The following is a 16,083-nucleotide window of genomic DNA, read 5'->3' on the forward strand; positions in this document are numbered from 1 at the left end:
TCTGGTAAGTTTTATAAGAAAACCTGATGAAAACAGTCGCATAATTACTTATTTATCAAAAAGCAGGGTGTCCCCGACACAGGGAATGATTGGCATCTGACTCCATTGATTCAGAAGGCTGAACAATTGCTTTATTAAACTATATTCTATTACATTATACTATACTATAACTATACTACAAAGAATACTAAAGAAAACTTGACTGTCTCCTGACAGTCAGGACACAGCTTTTTCCACTTGGCCAAGGAAACAAACCAATCCTCAGCAGAATCCAATTAACAAATCACTTCAGGTGAACAATCTTCCTAACACATCCCACATGTGCAAAACAACAGGCACAGCAAGTAGAGCTAAGAATTATTTTTCTCTTCTTCTCTCTGTGCTTCTCCAGGAAAAAACCTGGGAGAGAGAATTATGTCTCTGTTCAGAGAATGTGAATGTCGCACTTATCGATGAGTTTAACTTCCAAAGTAAAAAAAAAAAAAAAAAAAAAAAAAAAAAAATTCTTATTTCATGGCTATTACCTGTGTGTTTATAATAAAAGTCATGTATTGAAAAAATGAATTTCCAAATTAGCTCTCACTGCACTAACATACTTAGTCACTATTCCTCTACTCCAGCTAGATCACAGTTCATCCTCCACACTGCAACAATCACAGGTTGCAAAATATTTTTAATAATAAGTAATTTTCATAGAACATTTCCCTATTATTTCCTACCAACTTTTTAATAGAGGAGATTTTTTTTTTCACACCACCTAACAGCTATGTAAAATGAAGTGGTTACCTTAAAAAAGTCAATCAGTCCTTTTTTAACAGTAGGGCTTGATAAATTTGAGGAAAATTTGTAATTTTTAAATATGCTTAGAGCATATTAAGCACCCATCTTTTTTAGTAGCTTGTCTGGTGGAGAGCCATTAATATTGTATTTGTAACTCACTGGTGTTTATTGTCAGTAAGTATAAAGCTTGCAGAATAAGAGACCAATCAATGCCAGTTTTTGTGTTTCTACACAATTATTACAACAGGTTGAACATAAAATTGAATAAATCACCCAAAGCAACTGAAGTCTAGTACTTTGTGTATGATTATTCAAAAAGCAAAACCCAACAAACAACTAAAATAATTTTTAAACTGTGAACTCCAGACTGTTTATGGTCTTTCTTTTTTATTCCACATGCACATGGTTCCCTTTGCTCCAATTGTTCTGGTAGAAGGCCTAAGTGACTGATGGCTGAGCAGCCACTGCTTCTGCCCCAAGGACACCATACATTAATTCTTCCTTTATACCTCTTGATATGAAGTGGAGTCTATAAACTTCTCAGTGATTATAGTGTAGGAATGAAGGTGCTCCTCATACTGTCAAAAACTAAACTACTTTAAAAACTGGTAACATATAATTAACTTTGATTCCTGTTATGTTCATCGGAGTAGGTCTCTTACCTGCCTCTGTGCATGGACTACTCTCCAATTAGGGCTGCTGTCAAATCTAACTCAGGGCTCTCGCATCTTACAAGCTACTCAGATTTTTCATTTATACTTCTGGGATGATCTGGATTTTTGTTTCTGTCTTCCCCCCCCCTCTCTCTCTCTCTTTCTTCCTCTTCACAAAAAAAGTTACTCTATTGGTGAACAAAGCTGCACTGGCACAATGTCATTTACACAGCTCAATTTCTTTATTCCTATGGAACAAGTCATGCAGCTGTACAGGGGCATGAGCACTGGCAAAAACAAACAAAATCAGAGCAGTTCATTCACCCATTTTACACTTCATTTTTGATATTAAATGGATAAGATGTATTTTGGGAATGAGCTCTGTCCAATAGTGCTCTGCAAGAAATTTCACAGGTCTGCTACTTGTATCCGTGACAGTAAGTATGTTTCGGTGGATCTTTGGCTATTAAGTTGGATGCTAGTTTCAAACAAGGAAATGTGCTGCAATAGCCTCCTCCCTGTGCAGGGTTATGATCAGTCCTTCCTCTAGACCCTCAGCCTGACAATTAACTTCTTCACCTACTCTGAGAGCAAGGCTGGCCTGAAGCTATAGTGTAGGCAGGTCTGATGCCTTTTTTTCTAGTCTGGTAGCTCATAAAGCTTTTTTACTAACAGTTACTAGTGAGCCTATGTGTGGTGCCTCTGAGCCATCTCTTCCCCCCAGTACACCTCAAGACAATGACCTCACTGTTGTGTTTCTAATATATCCTTCAATATGGTATGCTGCTGAGAAATAAGGCAACAAGGAAACATGTAATTCAAAAAAGATAGACTGGTTGGCCCTTTTTTTTTCTTTCCTACTGTCTTTACCTGAAGAATTTTTTCATTAATAATCTCCTGTTCAATTTCTGTAGCCTCCAGTTATTCTGATATTTTTGAAAATAATGACACAGACACCTACACTGTCTGGATTTGTCTCTAATAATTTATTCTTCTGATTTGTGGTCATTTTCCAGTTAGAAGGTTCATCCCACCACAACTTATTTGAGCAATTATGAAATAATTCCCATTATTATTTTTTTCATTTGTTTCTGTATTTTTATAAATCTTTCCCATTTTACACCTAAAACAAGTGGCCAATTCACTGTAAGGGTGAATCACAGAAGACATGGAAAAGGACAAAAAGGAGGGGAGGAAATTAACCTATTTACATTAGTCTGGGACTATGTCAGGTAGATGTGACTCATCCCCAAATTCCAACCCTTTTACTTTTGTGAATGGATTAAGAGACAGGAATTATGAGCTTTACATTATTTATTAAAAGATTTTCAGAAGTAGACCTTAGCACTTTCTTGACAAATACAAAAAAATTCATTGTAACTAGAATTAACATGTTTTAATAAGTGATGAAATTTTACTTCTAATTTTAGCTTTTGATTCTTTTTGAGCACTCTCCATTCCCATTCATTTCACTTCCTGGGATTATTACATTCTCCATCAGATTATAAAGATTAACCCGAGGTTAACACATTGAAAAAAATCCAGGCTAGCAAAGCAGCTTATTGATGTTTCTAGGCTGTTGTACGAGGAGGGTATAAAACACTGTGTCAAACAGAATTTTAGACAGGAAAAGCTCCTGGCTTTCAGAGTATTGTCTTGGAATCTAACCATATTTCTATTTTAATTAGACAGGCATGCTAGGGGATAATTTTTTTCCAATATGTCTCAGTGTGCCTTAGGGAACATGATAATATTACTTTTACAATTTTAATATTATCTTTGTCTCTACACTGTAAAAAATGGAAAATATAATTAATCCTAATATAGCTAAACTTTAAATGAATCCACTTTGCAAATTTATATAATTTAAATTTTTTTTATATTATTATTCCTTTTATTTTGTGTTGATAAAGCACTGATCCGTTGGGGACCTTACATTTAGAAGCTCTTTTACAATAACTTGTCCTTTTATTATTCTGGCTAATATAGGACTAATTAATGAAGGAAATGATACAATGTCTTCTTAACATTGTAATGATACAATGTCTTCTATAAAAACATTAGTTCATAGACTAACTTGATATCTAATGTTCATGTCACAGTGGCTTATGTGGTGAAGTTTCTACATGACTTTGAGTCCTTATAGCCTCAGGATACACGCTGAAATGTGTAAAACTAAATGTACTGCAGTCTTTGAGAAAACTGTCTATAATCTGTGAAAGTTGTGTATCAAACTGGCATTTTACATTAATACAAGTTTGTGTTCTCAATTTTGAGCTGGTAATGTTTTTAGTGCAATTTTTCTTTAAACCTTAGCAGTAGGATAGCAGAGCTTGGAAAGGACCTCTGAAAGTCACCTAGACCCACCACTCTGCTCAAAGATATGAAAGCATGTAAAAAGAAAAAATTATTTATGTAAAAATGCAAAGTCTTTACTGATATCAAAAATAATATGTCTGCATGTTTTTCTTTTTAATTATATATACTTTTGCCCATTAAAACCAGAGCTACAAAACCTGCCTACATAACTGCCAATAGTTATGCTGAAAATAGATTTGATATCCAATACATATATTACATTTTATTATTATCATTATGCTATTATTTACCACATCACTGAAAACTTTCAATGATGTGGTAAATAATACACATGACTGTAATAATAAATATATACATACATTTTATACACTGTATATACAGTACAGCACTGGATAGATAGTAAAGTAAGTGTTCAGAGACAGATTCCATTGCTAATCACACGACGTTCAGTGTGCATTCCACCACTGTCCAAAACTGATAATGGATTTCTATTACTGTCTTTCTTTTTATGTCGTGCTATTTCAAAGAATTCAAGCAATTTTCTTAAAAATTCTCCACAGATATACTGCAATCCTCAGGGAGGCACTTGCTAGCACTCATCCCACTCATTTGTGCTGTGAGTGCTAACAAAACACCTGGCCAGCACTGGCAATATGTACAAATAGGCAATTGGCAGTAATCAACTGGAGATTATTCTTCAGTATCCACTTCATTGTCCCCCTCTATTCTTTTCAAGAGACTGTCTGAAGTTAGATGTACATATTTACATAAATACTAGTATGAAGTTTCATTTAAAGATAAAGCTCACATAACAATCACAACTCCTTCACTGTATCTACAGCCTCAAATTGAGGAGTCTAACAAAATATCAGTCCAGGGCCAATCATGCAAATATTTATGAGCCTGTTTCAAACCTTAGAGCTGCTTGAAGTTAAGCATATAAGTTTTATTGTTTTGGAATGTATTAGCCTTTATTGTAGTTTCTATTATGTAAGTCTTCACTTGACTGCAATCAAACTGTAGCAGTATTAACAAGCTTTCTCCACTATATCTTTTTTCTGCAGTAATCTGAAAGCTTTTCCAAAAATACAACCTGCCAGACAGTACAGTCAGTGCCAGGTCTATTGTCTGTTTTAACAATTCTTCCTTTTGTTTTCTTTTCATCTTATTGACAGACTGTTCTTTTTCTTTTCCTTTTCCCTTTTTTTAAAATTCTTACTGCTACAGTGCTACAGTTTTACTGTGAAAGATGAATTTTCAGAGCAGATGAGACCCTAATTTCTTCTCCTGCTTTGGGGTGGGGAAAAGGGATGTAAGCATATAGAAGTAAAAATTACTAATTATACCATCCACGTTTCCCATTTATTTATTCTTAATGTGGCACAAGTGGAAGAGATATTAGTTTTTGCTTTCTGTATAATCTTTTTAACAAGAAATGCAATACGTCCTGTATTGCTAATGAAACAATTTAAGTATAATTAAAAAAAAAAATAATGAATGCAATGAGGTTAACATTCAGGTTTTAAAGAAATATATGAAAAGTAAACTTTTAACACTAAATATAAAAGCTCATGTGAGAATTTTGCAACCAAGAAAGTATTAAATTAAAAAAAAAAAAAGAGAGAGAAAAAAACCAAACTAAAAAAACTAACCAAAGCTAACCACAACAGGCAGTTACAGAACATTTGTACCAATTTCACAAGTTAATTACAAAGAAACAAAACACTCAGGACAGCAACTTAACAGGAGATTGCTGAGCTTATGGTAATTCACAATTACTGTCTCCCTAGGAAAAAACTCCTGTGACAGATCTGCTGTTCAACTTTTGCTGCTGCTATTTCAATGTACTTTGTATTGTAAAAAGCATCAGAGAATGCTGAAAACATCTGCTTCCACAAAATACTCTTTCTTTATCTGTCCATTAAGTGAGGAAGACAGAAGAGAGTAACCCTGAGAAAATACAGGAACAAGACAATGAACAAGAGACAGTCTTAAAAAGGAAAACAAAACAAGAAAAAAACACAAAGGGGGTGGGGTTGGCAAATTGCTCAGTATAAAACAATTACATCTAACAAGCTCTTTGTGAATGATTGAGTCTTTTGTGATTTAGAGGACTTGTGATATTTCATTTAAAATTTCCTAATTACAGAAAGCTGAGGCCTGAGCACATGTGAGGCATTACATTTTGCAGCAGAACAATAATGTCTTGTCATGTACTTGTAACTGTTCCATTACTATACAGTAAATTTGCAGAGAATAGAACATCTGGCATGCATTCTTGGGGTTTTATCCCACCCTGGAAGTGCTCCTAAATGGGCTTTTCCCATGTCTGAATGCTGACTAAGAACATTAATACTCCAGTTTGATTTCAAATCCTTTCCTGAAAATGTATTTTATCATTTTGACTCCTCAGTATAAAGAGTTATTCATGTGTTTTAATACCAAAGATTACAAGAAAATAAGTGAAATTATGCTTCCATTTTTATTCCTACTTTTTGTGAAGGCAACAAGAATGAGACCAGCAAACACTGGGAACATTCTATTGAGCCCCAGCATGCAAACTTACTGACTGGACATATAAATGTCTCCATTTTAGCTGTGTCTCCATATTTTTCTCTATGGGAAAAATAGAGAAAAATAGTTTTATCATTGGAATTCATCTTGAATCACTGTATAGCTAATTACCTGAGTTGGTCCCAGTTCCTGGTAGAGATTCTTTATAAATGACTGCTGCCTCTTGACACTGAAAAAATTTTCACATCACCGGCTTCCAAAGGCAAAGCACTAGTGTTTTCAGATGGAGAAATATTCTTTTTGTGCTTCTAGAAAACAATGTTGAGGATTACTGAATTTTTAAAAACTGTGATAAGAAAAAAATGGAAGATTCTAGATTTGTGATTCCGTACATGGAGGAATTTTATGTGAATCTGATTTTGGTACGTGATCCATTATTGTTTTGTCTTGTAAAATTAAATTTGGTAGCTGGTTTCACAAGACATAAAGAGAAACCATGGCTGAAATCATACTTTATTTAGACTCTTTGACTGTATTTCACATAACTCAGGCTAACATCAATCTTTCTGGTTTTTTCTCAATGCATAGTAAGTTGAATATCAGTGATTTTTCTTTCAACAGCCCTTTAAGAGCTGTACTTCTTTTAAAAGGCATATGAGGTATTTGGCACACTCTTGCCATAAGGAAAAAGTAGAGCATTTTATAGAAAACAGCACTAATATGTTGCCCTAAATAAAAGGTTTTAGCATCCTAGAAACTAGGGCAACACCTCCTAATTATTTACTTTGATACTACATTTTTACAAAGATAAAGCTATGTGCATAATGAGGACTTCTAATTTACTGCACTTTGACTGGCTTTGTCCAAGTTGTTTTTCATCTTTTCTCTCTGAGACTGGAGGGAGAGACGGAGAGTAGGTGCTGGAACAAGTTTAGAAGCAAAATCCTTGAGAATTCTCTCTGGGCACAGATTAGTTTCTTTTGCCAACTTTGAGCTACTAAGCCGTAAAGCCCAGGCCCCAGTTGTGTGTGCAGGACAGGCAATGAGTATGGCTGCTGTGTATTTATACAGAAGCAATTACAAGGCTCTTTACTGGGGATTTTGTGCTATAGGAAAGATGGCTTATAGGTCCATAGTTTATTGTGCCATATTTATTTTAAAATATCAATATTTTCAGACTGAAATTGTCCCAGTGGGTTAAAGGAGCTAGTTTGGGGGAGCAGGAGAAGTCTGATCAGCAGCTTCTCAAATCATGGGCTCTGTGTTTGTACTTATTCTTTTCTGCTACACGGCCTCCTGAGAACACTCCCTCCCCTCCTTGCAAAAAGAAACCTGGCTTCAAAAATTCTTTTACCCTTCTCTTGGGAAGGTCACAAGGCAACAAAGTGCTGCCACTAACCCCATTTGCTGCGCAGCCAGCTTCCCCCTGCTGCAGTGACCAAGGCAGGGCGACACAGAGCAGCGAGGGATCGATGGGTGGATCTGGCTCCTGTGCTGAGGAGCAGCAGGGAGGTCCAGAAGCAAGGGCACAGTGCTAGCAACTGGTCATGCAGCTTAAAACCCACATAATGATTTCTTTGTCTGTGTTTTCAAGATGTACAGTCAGGATTAACAATATTCAGGAGGGAAAACAGCAACATTAGAACAAAAAGTGAGAGAAATCTTCACCCACGTTACCAATTACAAGTGACAAGTCACTTCTAAAGCCTTCAGCAGGAAAAATGCATGCTTTCTGAGATGTTTTTTGTGAAGCTGCTGATATTTTGGATTTGCCTAGAATTTTAATTAAGGCTGCTATTTAACATTCCTGCTGTGCCTAGAAGCCAAGCAAACTGATGTCCCAAAATTCTGGGCACAATTTTAAACTAGTATTTTAAACATATGTGCAAAGCAGGCCAGTAGAACTTCCTAATTCTGACTTTAATATTTTAGCACATTTCTAGTTTCCTCTCATCCTGAATCTTAAAGATACTGATTTTTCAGTTGGCATAGATTAAAATGCCACTTATGAGATTTCAGTATCTGACGTCTCCTTCCCTGCTAATATCATCTAGTACTCTAACTCAGTAAGAACACAGCAGTTATTTTGTTTACATAGCCTCATTATTGCAGTTGTTCTGTTTGGCAGTTATTAGTTATTAGTATTTCTACATTTAATAATACACCTGCTACTGGCTTGGCTGTTGTGGAGCAGGATTTCTGCTTGTGAAAACTTAAATGTTCTACATTTTATTTCTGTATATTATACCACTACTAATACCCTCACTACAAAACAGTTTTTTGGTTAACCTGAAAGACTTGGAACAAAATAAAAAATTATAAAACTACACACAATTATTATTTTCAAATCTGTGCCTAAAATTTGAATATTTAGGAGTTTTGAAGACATTTGTCAAACAAACTGAGACATTCAAATGACCTTCAGAAATGCCTAAATTCTATGTATGTTTGGAGAAAAAGAAATTGACTGATGGGTTAAGCACTTTTTGCCTTGATGTGTGGGTTTGGGAAAGCTGAAAAAAAAAATCTTAAAATTTAACCTGGCAGTTGGGAATATTCATATAAATACAGTATATAGGCTGCCAGAGACTTTCTCACAGTCAAGATGTGGCCATTCAAATAAACAGCAGAATTTTCACAACAGATATTACTCATCAGTTCCAGTGGATTTTATTAGAAGTAGTTATTCTTGAAAGTTGCATAATTTTTTATTTTTCTTTTTCTTTTGTTTTACTTTGTGTAATTCAATAAAAGAAAATATTTATGGCCTTGAATAAGTTAGACACCTCTCCCTCAGGACTACCTTGCCCCTACTTGCTTCAGTCCCACCACTGCTTTTGGAAATTTCTCAGAGATGCTGGAGATACTCAGTGCATCTTCGTATACAGACTAGGCTGGCACAGGAGCTAAAGCTAAGCAGGGCCAAAGTAGAGCATTTGTTCCTGCATTTCCACCAAACCAGCACTGAAATCTACCAGGCATTCTTTCATACATCTACATTTATTTGCAGGTTTGGAGTATTGATCTACTATTTTATTAAAGCAAATTTTTTTTTTTTAATTAACTAGCTTTTTATTTGAGATGAAACAACTTTTTTTTACTCTCACAGTACCTGTTTGCAAGGATTGTCCTTAGTCCACTGTTATACCACCATTTAATTTAATATCATGAGTGTCTTTTCTTGTATTGACATAAATGTTTTGGTTTAGATGTTTGCATCCCATTGGAATCCAAACTGTACAGATGTACATACTTCCTACCTTTTTGGTTTGTTTTTTGCAGGTAATATCAAAATTATCCAACAAGCCTACACTATCCCAGGTATGTTGATCACATTTTAATTATGCCGAGCTTCACTTTGAACTTGCACATCACTATAACCAGAACAAACTCCTTCCTTTCCTTCTTGAAAACAGACTTCAGTTTTTTCAGAATGAGAATTCAAATAGCATCCTGCAGATAGTTCTGCCACTGCCCATTTTATGAGTAACAGCTTATGATCTTTTTTCCCCAGGTGCTAAATTTGAATATCCTCCTATAGCTGCTACATTTTAGATACATGGCTACCCAAGCCAAAGTTTTGAATACAGGTAACACTCCTTCTCTGTAGAGTATAAGCAATATCAGTGCCGGGTCCTGTATAATTTAATCATCATGACAGCCTTTGAATGACTACTACACTTGACAACAAGGCTTTTCTATTTTATAAATACGTGTCTTCTGTCACAACTTGGAATTCTTACCTCTTCTTATATATCTCAAATTAAAAGATACCAGTTCACTAAATCTGTCAACACATACCAAGAGAAAAGCATACATTCAACAAAAGTGTGTTGTAACAAAATTAAACCCATGCTGCAGAACATTTAGACAGATGCTAATACAGGCTTAGAATATTTGGATAAATTCCCCAAATCTGTATTTCCACCCAGCCAATCTGACTTGGCCTGAATGTGGGATATCTGACTATGCAGGGTCATCTGAGGTTTTCTATCTAAAGCTAACAGTGCCTTAATCAAGCTTGATTAAGAGGACTAGCCAGTAGAAAAAAAAAAAAAAATTACAAACAACTCCCTTTGAAACCATGAAGTTGTATTTGGTTTGTTAATTTGACCTGGAATCTGAGTCTGCCTTAGGCCATTCACCTACCACCAATACAGAAAGTTGTACCATGGGAGTAACTGGACCTATGTCTGAGTTAAGGTCTGATCTTGTCTATGTTGGCACATGTCCACATTCATGATCAGCATAATTGTTACTACCAAAAAAACCATTGATTTCCTACATTGCACTTTAATTAGTACATAAAATATAGAACACAGGTCTATGTTGGCTCTAAATTTCCATGGTTCCAACATCAAGCATCTAAATTGCATTTTTTTTCAAAACCAGCCGTAGCTCTGCATTCTGATGACTCAGTTCTGAAGCCAAAACCATCACACTATTGGTGCATTACCAGGACTTGAAGTGAACTGAAAAATCTATCTACCATCCCAGCAATTACTTCAGTTACAAAAATTCAGAAGGACACAGAGACCATTGGGCTTGAGCTGAACTGGTGTAAATCCCATTAATACATGAAAAAATGATGAAAAAGCAATATTATTTGAATTACCAGCCTCTATCTCTTCTGTGGACCACCAAGATTCTAGTAGCATAGCATTCAAGAAAAAAATGCCTCAGCTAAACAAAATTAATCTTCTCAAGTGTATGTATGGTAAATGGCTTGTAAGAGCTAGTCATGTACCCTTTCTTGGTAACAAAACATATTGCAGTGGGTTTGCTGACCATGTCACGAGTGACCTTTCTTAATGAGTTTGTATTTTTCTTGTGTCTGCACATATAGCCATAGCTGAAGCTATGGATAAGTTCCAAAAGAGCTCTCTCTAATGAGAAATGAATGCTGTGTTAGGTCTTGGTTTATTCCAGAATGAACAGCAAAAAGATGGGTTTCTGCAACATCAGGCTCTGAATTTTACACTAGTATGTATTATTTGTTATTTTAGACAGAGCTTAAGGGAAATGGAAATATAAAGAAGAGACTCCCTTCAATTGTGGAAGATGAAGATGAGGAAGAGGAGGGAGAAGAAGAAAGCAGCACCCTTTCACCAATTGATACACGAAGCACAAATAGCTCTCAGCAGAAGAAGACTGCAAGCAGCAAAAGCCACCTAGGGAGAAACTTGAAGCAGCTGGCCTCAGGAACTGTACCCTTTCATTCCCCCATCCGTGCTTGCAGTTCAAACCCCTCACGAGCCAAACATGAAACAGAGATCCATTACTACTCCAGAAGGAAGGAAAAGAACCTTAAATTGTACCTGTCGGCACTGACTGCCAGCGGCCCACCAGATCTGAGCCCAAGGTAAGGTGATAGCTATGAATGGTCATTTTACTATCTGTCATGTGGCTCCTATTAAAAATATCATTATTTTGACACTATAAGAGTTATTCTTTAATAGTTTATATTTCTGTTCATCCCACATTATTGTAGGAACCATTGCACACTATGCAGAATATTATGGCTTTAGAAGTTTATTGCAAACTAAAGTATTTTTACCCACAAAAAGGGCAGTAAAAAAAGTGAGCAACTGCAAAAATTACTATTTAATCGTCTGGCCTTATGGTGTCATTTTGTCTATAATATTCATTTCCCCAATAGCACTATGAAACATTCTGAGTCCATCAGAGGTAGAAAAATTTAGAAAGTAAGTGAATGAAATTATAGCATAGCCAAGAAAATACAAAAAATTACTCGAGTACAGAACTATAATGGAAAACAATTGCCAAGCAATTTTGGAAAATATTTAGAGGGTTTTTTCATTAGAGACAAGAAATCTGATAATGGAAGTTATACAGACATTAAATACAGAGTTTAGCAAATCTGTTTTGCTGTGTTTTTTTTAACACAAAGAAGCATCGCATGACAGTTTATTGAGGAATTACTAGTGCAAAATTTAAAATATTTCCATTTTTTTATTTGTACACTACTTACAAGTGATTTATGTAACCTGTTGCTAAATTGCTGCAGTGCAATCCTAGTTTTACTTCTTTAGAGAAATCACAAGCATACATACAAGGAGATGCAGTAGTTCATCTTCCAGTTCAAGCTTTGTCTTCTATAAATTGAAGTGGTTTGCATGTTCAAGCACTTCCTTTATTCGTTAGAGGCAGAGTGGAAGTTTCAGGAACTTGCCATTGCAAATGTGAGATAACCACAGCTTGAACAATATTTGTTTAACTCTGTCAAAGCACAAGTCCCTAGCCCTGCAAATATAAAAAAGACATGGAAGATTATATAGAACCCTTTCCCCCTCATCATATATTTTATAAGTACAGACACATTTCAGCTAGTACTAGGATACAAAACAATTTTAGTTTTTCACAAAATCATAGAAATCACAGAATCATTTAGGTTGGAAAATACCTCCAAGATCAAGTCCAACCTTTGACAAAACACCACTATGCCAACAAAACCATAGCACTATGTGATACTTTCTCATTTGTTTTTCTAGATCTCATATGAATTTGGTTCAGTCAGCTATGAATGAGTAAAGGTCATTATCATTCACAAAATAAATGGTAATTCAAGGAAAAACTACTTTTTTATATTTTCTGCTGTAATGTAGTCTTGCTCATTATTGCTCTGAACTTATGCATCCAGACACTGACACCCAAGGCTGCAAGAGGAAACATGAAAATGTATGTTTACATATATTATTTCCTGCTTCCATTCATAATTTTATAACTGTAGACTAATCCTGTTTATAGGCTGGAAAACTGGCACAAGATGTATGTTTTTCAGCCTTTTTTTTTTTTTTTCCAGACAAAACATTTTCATGTTATCTCCTAGAAGGAGCTTATTTTATTAGAATATTTAAACTGACAAGTTAATGCCTCTTTAAAAAAATAGTCTTAAGTGTTTCCTTGGAAGCATTAAGGAGAAAATAAAGACCTTAATTAAAATTCTCATTTACATTTGGTGCTGGCAAAGGAAGGCAAGGGAGAGACAAGACTCTAGTTGAAATATCCAGTCCGTGCTGTTCTGAGGTGTATAAGAAATTTCTTAAGAAACTTCTCCTATGGATATTTCCTAGAGGAAACTAATTAGAATTCTTTACAGGTGCTTCAGGCTTTCTTTGTGCCCCACAGTGAAAGCAATAAAGCCCAGAGCCTGGGTCAAATTTTTAAAGAGTTCTTTGTGGAAGGAGCAGAAGCTAGAATCGTAGTTTCTAGAATAGAGCCCGGTGTTCCCAATTGCTTTTGGGGTTCTGCCTATGAAGTGGAAAAGGAAGAAATGTAAGTGATAATAAAAGCAGCCCTAGGAGGAGATTTTATTTGATTGAATCTCCTTAGACCCACATGGAGGAGTGCACTCTAGCCCTAAGCAACTGTATAGAAGAGGTCACATGTTAATCTTTACTGACTCTTTTGGCTTCTAAGAGTGGAGTTTTCAGTCTTCAGGAGAGAATTCAGGGCTGTACAATAGCTGATTCAGAGAGGGGTGAGGCTTACCAATGACCTTTGTCTCCTCATGTTTTCAATTTACATGGTTATGTAGTTCCCCAGCTGGATAATTGTATATGAATAAGCATATTGCACATTACATATTTTCCAAATAGAAGCCTGGCACTCCTAACTAGGTATTTGTGCAATTTCCTTTTAGTCTGAATCTTTAAACACTATAAAGAATGTAGGATCTATAAATTCCAAGTCACATCTGAGTAAGCTTTCTCCTGTGTGCTTTAAAGGCAGTTAAAATGTTAGCATTTTATATAATTAGAAACCTCTACAAAAGTGATATTGGTGTTTAAAATTTGCCTTTTGAAGCAGTGAGGCCAAATGACATTAAAGAGGTTATATAGCAAATTTCAAACAAAGTAATCATTGTGGTTTTCAGCTGAAGATAGGAGTATAGGCCAGGGCTGCTCAAGCACCACATTTGAGTGTGCTCTTCTACCAGAGGTTGATTAAGATTAGAGTCAAATCTTGTAATATCCAACTGGCATCATGAACACTCAGACATGACATGGAGACCTGAATCCATAGGAAGAGCCAAAAAGGACAAGAACACATGTTAGGCATACAGAGGCTGAGTTACATGGGTCTTTCAAGCCCAACACAGCACAGATATCTCTGTGTTGTTTGTTCTTTTTCTCCAGGCATTTCCAGTCAAGAGGCTTTCCTGAAAATATCATTATTAGACGAAAAGTTCATCATCACAAATTTATCCCCAGTGACTGAGAGGCTAAGAATTTTCTATCTCAGCCCTTCCAGAGTAGTATTTAACTCATCTGTCTACTGTAAGACAAAACAAGTAATTGATGCTTCATATCAGTCAACTGACAGTTGTATGATTCTCTTTCCCTGACTTTAATATAGTTCTCTTTATAGCATAATTTATTTTACCTGGGAACAGAACATTTTTAGCTGAGAACAGAAAATATTCATAATCATATATTTTTTTAATGCTGTGTATTGATTCCTCCAATACCTGTTTTCTATTCTTTGAATGCAGAAATCGATTATTGTATAAAATACTACATTTTTTTTTTTCCCTTTGGCTTTCTTGACACTACAAATTAGAGATAACTGCTATACATGGGTAGAAATAACTGACAAAAATACCTTTTCTAAGAGTCAGATCCAATACCATTATTAATGTAATTGGGGCACTGGAGACTGGTCTGCACATCTTCCTATGTGAAATTTGCAAACAAGATATTCCTGCCTGAACTAGTTCATTTTAAAGAAATTTAGAATAACTATTTGCGTGGAAATGATACTTTTGACTGAAGTTTACAGAGATGTTTTCATAAATATATTATGTTCAAGCTTACACCCTGCCTAAGTAAACCTAATATAAGAGCCTGATTATCTGCAGGGAGATTTTAGCTTCACAAGAGTGTAGTGAAGCATTTTTAGATTATGCAAAAGAAAGAATAGCAACAGATTAATGTAGATATGAAAAGCAAAACATAGTCCATGAAGTTTTGGATGTGACCCAGAATATGCTGTAAAAGTCATGAAAATTTTGAAACCTCACTTAATTACTCTTGGCCTCACATTCTTTCCATTATCAGTAATTTTCATTTTTAGTGACTCACAAGAAGTTATGCCATTATAATATGTTCTGCTTTTCTCTAAACTTAATGTTGTGAAAAATTTACCATTGTTTAAAAATGTGGCCTTCAGGAGTAATTTTTACAACATAATTATGGACATGATATTTATGAAACTGCTCCATTACTCCAATTTTTCTCAACAGAATTGTCGATGGGATTGAGGACGGAAACCATAACGAAGAAAGCCAAACCTTTGACTTCAGTTCTGATCAGCTCAGGCAGGAATCCAGGTTATCTCCTACAACTGGAGGTGGGCATTGCCTAGGAAAATCACTTTTTAGAGAAAACAGTTTTCATAGCTGCTTTTGTTCCCCTTTATTTCTTTCTTCCTCACTCGTGGCATAAATGGATTAAACATATATTTGTACTCTCAGTACCATTTCAGTGCCACAATTGTAAAAAAAATACAACAAGGTCATTTGTTGTTTTCCTGCTAACAGACAGTCATGATAAAACAGTTTGTGGAGGGAACTGGTTTTTCATGCATTATGCTTTACCAGAAGAATTGTGTAATCTGCCTCACACTCCCCAACCTTTGGTCATGGAAGGTGCTAAACACAAGGACAAAATTGAACATAAAAACATTCTAATACCAAACTGAAAAAAATACAAGCCATAAATAAGAAGAGAGCAAAACAAAAAAAAACCCAAAACAACCAAACGAAAAACCTAGCCAATTAATTAAGAGCCATATG

At 35.3% G+C, this 16,083-nt stretch overlaps 1 protein-coding gene across 1 annotated transcript in view; it reads left to right on the forward strand.

The window, feature by feature from the left end:
- KCNH8 (potassium voltage-gated channel subfamily H member 8) overlaps positions 1-16,083 on the forward strand; it is a 176,441-nt gene that overhangs the window by 148,489 nt on the left and 11,869 nt on the right. The window contains exons 12-14 of the mRNA XM_059856301.1: positions 9,549-9,587; positions 11,273-11,628; positions 15,532-15,638. Of these exons, the coding sequence (XP_059712284.1) occupies positions 9,549-9,587; positions 11,273-11,628; positions 15,532-15,638 (502 nt within the window). The remainder of the gene's footprint in view (positions 1-9,548; positions 9,588-11,272; positions 11,629-15,531; positions 15,639-16,083) is intronic.

Source organism: Haemorhous mexicanus, chromosome 1 (assembly GCF_027477595.1).
Source record: "Haemorhous mexicanus isolate bHaeMex1 chromosome 1, bHaeMex1.pri, whole genome shotgun sequence".
NCBI lineage: Eukaryota > Metazoa > Chordata > Aves > Passeriformes > Fringillidae > Haemorhous > Haemorhous mexicanus.